This window comes from Gambusia affinis, linkage group LG20 (assembly GCF_019740435.1).
Source record: "Gambusia affinis linkage group LG20, SWU_Gaff_1.0, whole genome shotgun sequence".
Taxonomy (NCBI): Eukaryota; Metazoa; Chordata; class Actinopteri; order Cyprinodontiformes; family Poeciliidae; genus Gambusia; species Gambusia affinis.
The window spans coordinates 13,708,239-13,720,249 of NC_057887.1; the positions used below are offsets into that span (position 1 = coordinate 13,708,239).

The 12,011-nt window shown below is 36.2% G+C and overlaps 1 protein-coding gene across 3 annotated transcripts; it reads left to right on the top strand.

The window, feature by feature from the left end:
- Positions 1-622: 622 nt before the first annotated feature.
- Positions 623-10,281, top strand: gprc5c (G protein-coupled receptor, class C, group 5, member C). 3 transcript variants are annotated; one of them, XM_044103736.1, is made up of 5 exons: positions 623-823; positions 3,539-4,559; positions 7,666-7,766; positions 8,646-8,771; positions 9,517-10,281. In XM_044103736.1, exons 2-5 carry the CDS (start codon positions 3,572-3,574, stop codon positions 9,547-9,549), a joined length of 1,248 nt encoding a protein of 415 aa, XP_043959671.1. In that variant the 5' UTR covers positions 623-823; positions 3,539-3,571; the 3' UTR covers positions 9,550-10,281. The 3 variants fall into 3 exon arrangements, with proteins under 3 accessions (XP_043959671.1, XP_043959672.1, XP_043959673.1); XM_044103737.1 differs by having other exon boundaries at positions 822-1,039; XM_044103738.1 differs by lacking the exon at positions 623-823 and adding an exon at positions 3,401-3,468.
- Positions 10,282-12,011: the final 1,730 nt, after the last annotated feature.

Below are 12,011 nucleotides of genomic sequence, written 5' to 3' on the forward strand. Positions count from 1 at the left end.
AAAACTACTAGACAATTTTTGCTTTACTAAAACAGCATGTCAAAAATATACATATTTCTGAGTGTGTAAGTAAAATTGTCTTGTCTGTGTTCATAAAAAAAAAAATTAAAAACTGCTTGAGGAGTCTCTGTCTTGTGCCTATACTGTTGTTGTGTTCTTTTTGGGCTTAAAGAGTAATTCCCTCAATTTTACTAAGCAATATTGAGAGGTTCAGATTATTTTTGCACAAAATACACTATTATGACCGTTCTGCTGACCAGTGTGATCTTTAATATTCAGATGTTTGGAAACTAACAGAAAACATTGTTTTCATAACAATGTTATGAAAACATTTCATGAAAATTGGGCATTTTCTTTTCTATTTTCCACCTCTAGGTGTCTCTGTATGACACAATAATATCATCCAACCACTCCGTCACCTATTTTGACGACATATAAATGAATAAATAGATCAAAAAATAGATAAACTAACTCATGCAAAAGTTTTCAGAGAGCTGGACATGCATTACATGCATACATTACAGTAGAAACTGAGGCGGGTCTCATTGGCCAAAAGATGACGTCCGACTGAAGTTTGGGTATTTCGGTATAAAGAAACATGATTGTTTGTGTGTGTCACACGGGAAGGGGGTAGATTCCAACTTTTATTCCCTGGATTCTCCGTGGAAATGTTGTGGCGTGTGCTTGTATCAGTCCGCCACAGCACCCTGTTGGACTTCTTTTTCCAGCGGAAGACTTTTTGTGCAACCTCGCGGCGCGTTTGTTTCAGGTGGAGCTGAGCGGTTCCCTCAGAGATAAAAAAAAAACTACTGACAACATCCAGGTAAGCCTCACCTCGCAGTCAGCTTCAGGTTTATTTCAAGATAAATCCATGAAGGCTTTCTAAAGGAATATTAGTTTTTAGTTGCAGTGTGCGTTTAGGTTTGCGTGTTTTTGTTCTTTTTCTAATTGTGTTTGACGGCTCTACCAGCTGTGTCTGTACAAGGGGTCACGGTATCAAGTCAAAAGTATTTACTTTGAATCAACACTACATTGAATAGTACGTTTAATGTCATATTTTTATATTTTCTTCAAGTTTTAATCCATGTTATTACAATTTCAGTTTATTAATTTTTTCAAGCGTTTGGCTTATGTTAAGCTTTTTTTTTTCCAGTGCTGTATTTGTTTTATAAAAGACATATGTATGGATGGAATACATTTAAAGTTAATTAGAACATTATTTAAATTCAAAAGTGATTTTGTTCACTACTGTGGTTCTTCTTATCTTTGGTGAGAGACTTTCTGTTTTATGTTTTATTTTAAGCCATGTTCTCAAAATGCTTTTTGACTTTAAGTATAGTGAGTAATTAATACAGAATAAAAATCGAGTTACACTTTCCATTAACTTTTTAATATAGGTCTAACTTTACAGCTTTTATGTGTCTTTCATTTATGTTTAAGCAGAACATGATTTGATATGATTACAAGCTTAATCACATGGAAACCAACCAACGTTCTTCTTGTCATTTATTATAAATTACAGTAGTTGTTTTTTGCTTAAATTCTTTACATTTTTTCCCCTTATGCCTTCTTCACAAATTAAGCAAGGTTGTTTAATTAGTACTGTCATTATTTATTAGAAAAAGATCGATCTAAACTGAGAAAAACATCTCTTTTTCCTCATCTGATAAAGAGATGTGGAGAGCTAAGTAAGTACACCCCATGACAACCACATGAAGCAACTGTCTGACTTGATCAGTCTCCATTATCCTTATAGAGGAAGTTTCATTACTCTTAATCAAGCGGAGATCCAGACTTTGACTAAGCCATTCCAGGATCTTGTTTGTTTGCATCTTCTGCCAATATGTTGTAGATTTGCTTGCTTCCGTGGTTGGATCATTGTCATGGTGTCGGTCCAATTGGGACCAAACTGTCAAACAGATAACCTCACATTTGTATCTAGAATATATTTGTATTCAGAGGAGTATTTATTTCTACACTCTGTCTATTTTTGGTTTAATCTTTTCATTTAGTGAGTAATGTTTTTGTAAACTTGTGATTAGATTTTATCATTTTATTGTATCTGATCATTTTCTGTACAGTCTTTAATTAACATGAAAGTATTCGTATCATCTGATCAGCACAAATTTTACAGACTGAGAATCAGATTTTTCTTACATGTTTACCATTTAAACTGCTAGATGTTGGGTTAATCTGGTTCATTTTATTTGTTGTGTATTTGATGCCATGTTTCTGGTTTTCTCAGTATAGTCTTTTGCTCCTTTATCCGGTTTGAGTTTTCACAGAGCTTCCCCTCCATTGAGTTACTTTATCTAATCTTTCTGAATTTCATTGTACTGATGGATGCAATGGCATGTTAGACATTTAAAAACCTCACAAAGTCATGGAATTAAACCTTGGGTTTTCCACCTTGCATGTTTAGAAAGACTATAAAAAATTTGTTGCACTGTGGAACCGGGAGTAGGAAATCATAATAAATATGAGATCTAGTTAATGACCCTAAAACCTTAGACATTAATTAAAATGTTAATGACTCATGTCATTAACAACCTGGCAATATGATTGGGATTGTACTTTTGCTTCTTTCACAATGATTTATGGATTCTGGTTCCATAGCAGCATCAATCAATATCAGTATAATTAAAAATATAATCTAATGCAATGATTTTTGATATTTTGTGACCAAGATTGCATTTAACAAGCCTGCTGTATTGAAGAAAGTCTAAAATTTAAGTCTCAGTTTAGAGTAATGTGGGCCTCAGACTATATACATCAACATTCGTATTTCCGCAAAAGCATTGTACTTTTAGTTTTATTGTTATAATAATAAATGCTACAAACTATATCAAGTTAATTGCTTTTACCTACCTTGTTACCTCCTGAATTTAGTTTTTCGTGTGATCATCTCTGCACTCAGTACTAATGTCAGCAGACACAGCAAGAACATAATATATCTCATAAAATATTTTTGTTCTAGAAACATCCTTGGTGTGATTGAATGATGGGACATCCGTCACCACACTTGTATCGATCCAGCTCTGAGACTGGTCTGAGTTCAGTGTAATTGGATCTGATCACGACAAACAGGAGCAAGCAGCAGAAGAACAAAAAGCTCAAATGTTCATTCACAAAGCAAATATTCATCTTTGTATGGCTGATTGAAATTATTTTTAACAGTATTGCCTTTTGATTTAATTGGAAAACTCAGTTTTTTATTTAGCCTACGGTTCGTATCAGTACAGCCTGTTACTGATTAACCTCAGGGTTGGGAGAAACTCCACTTGTTCTCTGGTTTCTGTGGTTTGTAGATGCAGTTTATCAGTGCCATATCTTTCTGATTGCATATTTTCAAATCAAACATTCCAGTATTGTGTGTCTAAAAGTGTGTTTTGACTCATATAGGTGGAATATTTGACTGATTGGGTGGAGACCACAGTGTTTCACAAGAGTTATCTCTGATGACGTATTGTGAGTCTTGAGTTAATATCATCCCAGATCAGATCCTTCTCAGTCACTCCCTGTCTTTCTCTCTGAACAGGTACAGTTCCATCCACGACGTGTTTTTGGCTCCATGGCTGCTAATATGACCCCTCAGGGCTGCGGCCTCGACCTGGACTCCCTCTACTACAACCTGTGCAGCCTCAGTGCTGTCTGGGGCATCGTGGTAGAGGCCGTAGCAGCAGCTGGCGTCGTCTTCTCCTTCGTGCTCTTCATTTCGCTTCTGGCCAGCATGCCCTTCATCAAAAGCTCCAACCATAAAAACTCTTTGGCTCTTCAGGCCAGCTTTCTGTTCTGCACTGCTGGACTCTTCTGCCTGACATTTGCCTTCATTGTGGGGAAGAACTTCTCCACTTGTGCCTCAAGAAGATTTCTCTTTGGGGTGCTGTTTGGTGGGTGTTTTGCCTGCCTCCTGATGGAGTGCATCAGGCTGAACATCTTGGCCAGGAGAAATGCTGGGCCCCGGGGCTGGGTGCTCTGGCTGGGAGCGCTGGGGATGTGGCTTGTGGAGGTTGTCATCAACACCGAGTGGCTCATCATCACAGTCGTTCGCCACCCGCTGCTTCCTGTCAATGCCACGACTGAACCCATCAGAGCCACTGCAACACCTTGCAACATTGCCAACCAGGACTTTGTCATGGCACTGATCTACGTAATGGTTCTCATCCTGGCTACGGTCATGGCAGGTCTTCCCATCATGATGGGCAAATATGCAGAGTGGAAAAAGGAAGGTGGTCTGATTCTGGTGATAAGTCTGATCTCTGTGGGTATCTGGGTGGCCTGGATCGTTATGTACGTGTATGGGAATGAACAAACTGGAGGCCCGACGTGGGACGACCCGACCCTGGCCATCGCCTTGGTGGCAAATGCTTGGGTGTTCATCATCATCTACACCATTCCTCAGATTTGCTGTTTTAATGGCGATGGCGATATGGAAGAAGACTACGGGGAGAACACGTACACAAACCGGGGAGTCGGATATGAGACGATCCTGAAGGAACACAACGCTCAGAAAATGTTCATGGAAAATAAGGCTTTCTCCATGGATGAGCCAGGCCAAGGTAAGTGGTCTTTATATCTATTCAAAGCTTTTGCTCAAAGGTTTTTTAAAGCCTGCACTCTTTAATTTAGAATCCTAAAAAATAGCAAATCTGTGAAAAGAAAGCACAGAGCTAAGCAGAGCTATTTTTTTTTTTTTTTTACTGAAAAAGAAATTATAAAAAATTAATTAAATCCCATTAAAAGTGGCCAATAAAGGAGGTGAGGATGGTTTCAGTTCTATAAAATTTGTAAATATTTTCTATTTAATATAAAATCCTACGTATTGCATGTATCTTGAAGATACATACAAACTTCTGAAAAGTGACAAATATAAAAAAAAATATCTTGACCAGAAAGACTAAATGCTAGAAAAAAAATAACAACTTACAAATAAAATAAAGTCATGAACAAAGTTCAAGTGTTGGGAATGTGTCTTAACACAACTTGAACTTTATCAAATGTCAGCGTATCTTATTAGGATTTTGGGTGATAGCCAAACACAATGAATTGCATAATGTATTGCTTAATTAGAATATGTGTTTTATTTTACAAATAAAAATCTAAAAAATGTGGTTGTATTTGTATTCACCCCCTTGACCTAATACTTCCTGTTGCTGCAGTTAACTTCAAGTATAACCCAAGAGAGATATGTAAAAAATAATTTTGTACGTTTTGCTACAAAAAACGTTCTATATTGGATTTAGGTCAAACCTTTGACCAAGTCATTATACGTCATGAGTATGCTGATCTATTATTGTAGCTCTGCCTGTATATTTAGTATCATTGTCCTGTTGGGAAGTGATCCTTATACTTTTTACATTCTGTTATATGATTTCTTCCTCAATTTACCTGCAAATGGCTCCATCCATCTCTATTGTTGTTTTTAAATTACCTTCTGTGTCCCCATTAATAAAAGCATGCCCACAGCAAGACACCAACACCAAATTCTACTGTGCTGGTGGCATGGTATGGTGGATAATCAGTGTTGGGTAGGTCTATGCTTCTCACAAATTTATAGAAGCATTCCGTAGCAGTGACACAGGATGCTTGTACTTTGTGGGATGCTTGTACTATCACATGAAACACCCATACAATAAAATTAAAGTTTCTGTTCACTCTGGTTAAACGTAAAGTCCAGATGCTATTAAAGCAAACTAAATATAAATATAAGACAAAATGTACAAATTGTATGTACATACAACAATTAAACAAGAAAAAAAAGTTTAATTAATTATTGCACTAAATTTCATAAATCGTATTGAATAACATATTTTTTTTTACTTTTATCGTATTCAGATTTTACTGAAGTATTGTGAGCTGTTGCTTGTTTTCATTCCAAACAGCATCAGTGATTTCCTCTAAAACCGTATTTCTGTCCAAGAATAACACAATAATTCAAAAAACGCCTAACATTATTTCAATAATGAGTCATGACCATATTATGTGCTTTTCTTGGGTGATTGATGGCATTATCTAACCAGTAAATATTACTGAACATGTTAGATAACCTCACGCTCATCTGTATGAGGGGTGTTTATGGTTTCCGCAAAGCAAATACTGGCCCTGTCAACAGACTGGACATTTTTCTATTCTTAAACACCCTGATAGGTGAAGGGAGGTAAAGTACAAAAACATGATGAATCGTTCACACCCACCGTCTCCTCCTTTCAAGTATGTCATGAAATCTTGACATTAAAGCTTTATGTCCACATACTTATCAGATTTCTTTTAATGACCTGTGTGTTATGCGACTGTTGGAAGAACACCAAAGCAAACAGAAAAAATCCTGAGAATGTTGTTTCCAAATTGCTTGATGACCACACAGAATGTGATACGCTGCAGTTTCTCCGCAGCATTGCAGAACAATCTGGGCAAATATATAAATCTGACAAATATATTGCAAATTCACCAGTGGTGCCAAGGTTTGTTGATTTGCTTTATATATTTTATATGTGGAAAATATTATTGGTGTAAACAATGAGGCTCATAACTTTATTGCTAATGAGTTTATCATTTAGATTTGATTTTTCCGTTGGACCTATGAGGTTTTCTTTTTTATCTTAACACAACTTGAACTTTATCAAACTTTGTCAAATGTCAATGTCAAATGTTATATAATCTGCTAAATGTCAGATTATATTAAAAGAAATTTACTGTTGGATATCTAGGATATATTGCATCTATATAGTTATAAAATTTAGTGTCAGCTTCTGTTTTCTGACTTGATTAAACTTTGACTTCAGCTGTGAGAAGTAACAAACATCAAAGAATAAATGTCAATAAATTTGCTTGAAAAGTAGTATAAGAATGAGCAACAATTTCATTGTTTCATGGTATTTGTACTAAAATGAAAGCAAAATGTATAACATGAAACAGAAACTGACTCCAGTTATTCCTACTGCTCATACAACATACTGATTTTCACAATCTTCTACAATATAATTTAATGTTTTTTTGGTTTTTATATATATACATTTAGAATGTAACTGACCTATACCTCCTGGGAGTATTTTCTGCAAATGTTTAGTTTGTTGACCAATTTGCTTCCAACGGCTACTGTAGTCAGCCCATGAAGCTGCTTGAAAGAGATGAAAAAAGGAAATCTACCTTGACCTACTTCTGTGCACTGAAACAATAGCAGGTCAAATTGAAGGAAAAGCTTGAAAATACATTATTTTTTAAAGTACTGATGTCTCCATCTTTAACTTGACTAACTATTAACTACGTTAGTTAATTCTGAGTAATACAGCACAGACCGGCGTCCTTAATGATTAACTCCTCCCACACATTCTGTTTCTCTCTGCGCCATCAGGAAACATCAGTAACACCTGTTACCTTGCCTGAAAAATTCAACCTGATACTGAATGTCTTAGCAGTGTTTTTGTTAGATTCAGATGTCGACACCTTCCTCTTAATGAGTATCTATCACCCCGCTCTCTGCATCCAATTCCCACTAGGTACATCACATCCTGTGTTTGCACTATTTCCGCAGAGAATAGGGCGTGGTAAAAATTTTGTCAGAGGCAGAGTTTGACGTTTGATGCGATAAGGCGTGAAAAAGTAGCAATTGTTAGGAAGTCCACCAAAAGCAAATGTACAATTAATGTTTTTCTGTCTTCTTTGCAGGAAACAAGCCTGTATCTCCGTATAGTAATTACACTGGTCAGATGCGTGCTTCAGTCTACCAACCAACTGAGCTGGCTCTCATTACCAAAACAACTGGAAATGTGAGTATTAAATGTTCGAAAGCCACATTTGAATATGTACTCTGCGTTGTGGCTGCAAAGCACACTTTATTACAACCACCAGCACCCAGTCTTTTCAAGCTGTAAGCAAATAAATATGGAAATCAGTAACTTTTGATTATGAAAGCATTATTTTGTTGGGAAGTAACAGAAAAAAATCAAATGAGATGGACAATATTCAGAGCATAGTGGCAGACACGTCTGTACATAAAAAAGGACTGAAAAATTGTTTGTCCACACCTGACCCATAATTCTTATCCGACTAATTAGAATGAAGCAAACCGAAACAAAACAGTCAGTCAGTAAGTGGCAGAAAGAACATTGGTTAAACATGATAAAATAATATTTCAAATGACATTATGCATGTTAAAAATAATTATACAAACAGTTAGTTGAACAGAAACTACTTCATAGATTTGAAAAGCTAAATATCATGTTGGAAAAAGCTACAATCATTTATAACATGATTCGAGACTGCTGCTGAATTCATGTCTTCAATGCATTTATTACAAGAAGTAAACAATGCAAAAACAGAAAAACAGTAACTTATATGAGTGACCACAGAGACACAGAATTATTTTGAAAACCATCTGGTTTTGTTTACCAATAAACATGAATTGATACACCGTAGAAAATGGGGGCATCGTTTTAGATATTTAAATATTTACAATTTTGATATGCTAAAATGATAGCAGATAAATGTATTACAATGCAGGATGACTCCAAAGTGGAATACCATGTCATTGAGCTGGAAAAGATAGCTGGAATTATGATATGGGGTTATAGAGAAGGCATCTTAACAGCTTGTTTTTTTAAAATTCTTTTTATCTTTCTTATGGCTCTTGTTTTGACTTCACACAGCAACAACGTGAGCAGTCCTTTGACATGATAATTCCCAGAGCTTCCATGGCCTCTGCAGCCAACAGCGGGAGCAGTACCCCCTCAACACACACTGAGCCTGGGAACACTTCACGCTTACAGACAAGCGTAGGTCAACCCTCCGCTCCCCCTCTGACACTTTTCCTTTTCTTCACAGTCCTCATTATCTCTTGCTGCCCTCCAGATGCCTTCCTATTCTCTGTTTCTGAGCATGTCGCTCTCTCAGCTCCTGCTGTGTCCATGGCAACTTCTTCTGCAGTTTGACCATGAATCACTTCTTTGTCTGGATTTTTTTTTTCTTACCCTGAGCTGTCTCTTCTTTCAAGGCCTCATGTTTCATACCTGTTCTGTGCAGTGCTCAACTCATATTTTCTTTTCTTGATCAAATAGAAGAAATAAGTCTAGTAAAAAAAGGGACATTGATTGGACTTTATCTGTCTTTTATGGGGCTGACTGAAAAATTAAGTCTCTATGTCTTCCAGATTAATTAAGAGGTTCTGAGAAATGTGCAGTTTTTCTATTTGGTTAACAAAACCCAGTGCTTGTATAAATCTGTTGAAATCCACAATCCTTACATTTCCATTGATTAACAAGCTTATCTGTTAATCAATTGAAATGTATGGTCTTATTAATATTTTGTTGGGACTCACATGTTCAAAGTCTAACATTGTGTATTATACAGAGGATAAAATGAATATTGAACATATCACAATTTTTCATAGTAAAAATATTTCTACCAGTGTTATTGATAAGAAATTCTCTCTAAATGTTTGTAACAATCCAAGTAACCAAAACAAACAAATTGATATCGTTTTTTATGCAGCAATTCTAACATTTCTGTCTTTCTCTACAGGGTCAAAATTTGCATAGGACGCCCCAGTGGTGATCATTACTCTACACCTGCAGCTCAACTCGACATCTGCTATAACTTTGTCTCATTCCTTCTCATTTGCACTGGCTGACTGTATGTTTGCTGTTTTTCACGGTTCCCTAAGCTGGCTCTAAGAGGAACCCCATGGGCCCCAGCACATGGAGGTGAACGTTAGATCACCCCAGTGATGGTGGTCAGATAAACCCTCTATTGACTGATTGTGTGGACCGCTGCGTGTCAGACAGTAGAGGGCTTAATTCAGAGGAAAAATCCCAGGGATGAAGCTTTGCTTTCTGCAACAAAGTCTGTGTTGCAGAAAGAACAAAGACTTTCTGCAACAGACACCATTTGCTGACATCGAACTTTCAGCTCTCACCTGCAAACACACAGATGCACAAGGATCGTGCTGACAGTGCAAGAATTTTTGGGACACAACGTATTCTATATTCACACTTACTTAATCATTCAATCATTTCCCACCAGCCAAAATAAAGAAACCAATTGCAAGTGCTTATGATTAATGGCTGCAGAAATTTAGGTTTGATTGTAGGAGTAGATGCCATCAATTATGTCTTCACAAAATTGAATTATTGTAAATACAGTATGTTTGTGTCGGGATCATTAGTTATGCACTGCATGGAAGTATTGTAAGGGTGTATGTTGTAATTCTATTTAAAACGCTGTTGTGTGTTATTTAATTGTTTTAACTTTCCACCAATCGAGCAATCATGAGATTTCAAAACTGAATGGCTGTCTTGTTAATTTGCTTCTTTCTTTGCTCATTAAGTCACCAAATTTCTAACACGTCACATTTATTATGTCTGAAAATAATGCAGGAACAGTTGAGAAAAAAAGCACTAAAGCACCTGCATGCTGACAGAAATGAAACAAGTAATTGTACAAACATAAATTACTTTAATTAGTCATGTGAAAAAAATAAGACACCCTATTAAATATTCATGTCTTTATGTGGAACTGTCCACATGTCAAACTTCTAATTTATCTCGGGAATATAAAGTGATGCAGTTAAACAAAAACTCATTCAACAAAAGACAAAAAAAAGTTTTTTAAGCTGAGAAGCTAGGAAAGCCAACCTCCCTAATAGTACAATGACTTCAGTGAAATACTTCCAGTAATTATCGACTAGACTCCACATCAGTCTGGGCCAAAGTGTGGCGTCTTCGAAAAAAAAGTTGGGTTTCTGCGTAATGATACATGAGCTTGTTTTAATTTGCTTGTTGCATTTTTTTTTAATTTTTTGTAGATTTGAGAAATAATAGGTATATTTTAAAGACAGACATGCATATAGCTTACAATATACAGCAGTCTGATGTAAAGTGGCTGTCAGGAAAAGCCCTGTGTACCAGTATTGCTTTATTTTCTCACCAGAACAACTAAAAACTCTGAAGTTTCAATTTATTTATGAATAAGATTTGACTTGTTGTCTTGGGAAGTAGGAAAGACCGTGAGTCAAAGCTGGATGCAGCAATAAAGTGCTGGCACAGCCAGCTTCTAGCTTTTTTAAAAATTATTATTAGTTTATTTGATAGGGACAGACATACAGCGACATAGACAAACTGAAAGAAAACAGCAGTCCCATGTTTATGTCACAGTGCAATAGCAAAAGCTAATTCGCTTTTGCTATTGCAGCTTCTTAAACATACTATAGTTACAGACTTTAAATCAACAGGAAGTGAGTTCCAAACTGAAGATCCTCTCACGGACAGAACACTTTGAGCAAAAGTGGTTCTTCGAAAGGGGACCTTACAATTTCCATTTGAAGCTGCTCTAGTAGATCTGCTATTGTCCTGCAGTCTATTTATGCAATCACTTAATGATTTAAAATATTTAACATTATTATCCACCAGCAGTTATGAAGAGTCGCATGGTTACGTAATCATGCTTGGGTTTCCATGTTTTCCAACAGATCTGGAGTCTCTCATTCAGACTCATTTTTCATTGTCTTAAATAAAGCACCTCAGTCTGCTTGCTGCTGACGTAACACTCTGTTGTGGGCAGAGATTCATTCTGTAGCCACCTGCTGTGGCCTGATAACCTTCAGGTGTCTCCAGGAGATGAGGGGACAACAATCTGTTTCTATTTTTAGCCTCTGTCTGTGGCGTGTCTTCATCAGGAGGAACAAGTTATGCAAAGAAGTTACTGCTGGGGACAAGATAAGTGAAAAGTTAAATAATTTACTTTTAAATTTGCCTTTAAATCCAGTCAGATCTTGCTATATATGGTTTGCAGGTGTATAGGAAACATAATTCTCTATTTTTAATCCCATCTCCCAAATGTGGCCACATTGCAAAGTGGTTAGAAGGACTATGTTACGTTAAATTACTAGTGTGAAAATATTCACTCTAAGGAAACAGTTTAACTTCAAAACGTAATTGATATAAATAATTACATTTTATCTATCTGTTCCTAAACAGAAAGGAAAACAAATCTTTCTGAATTCTCTGTAAAAAGTAAAA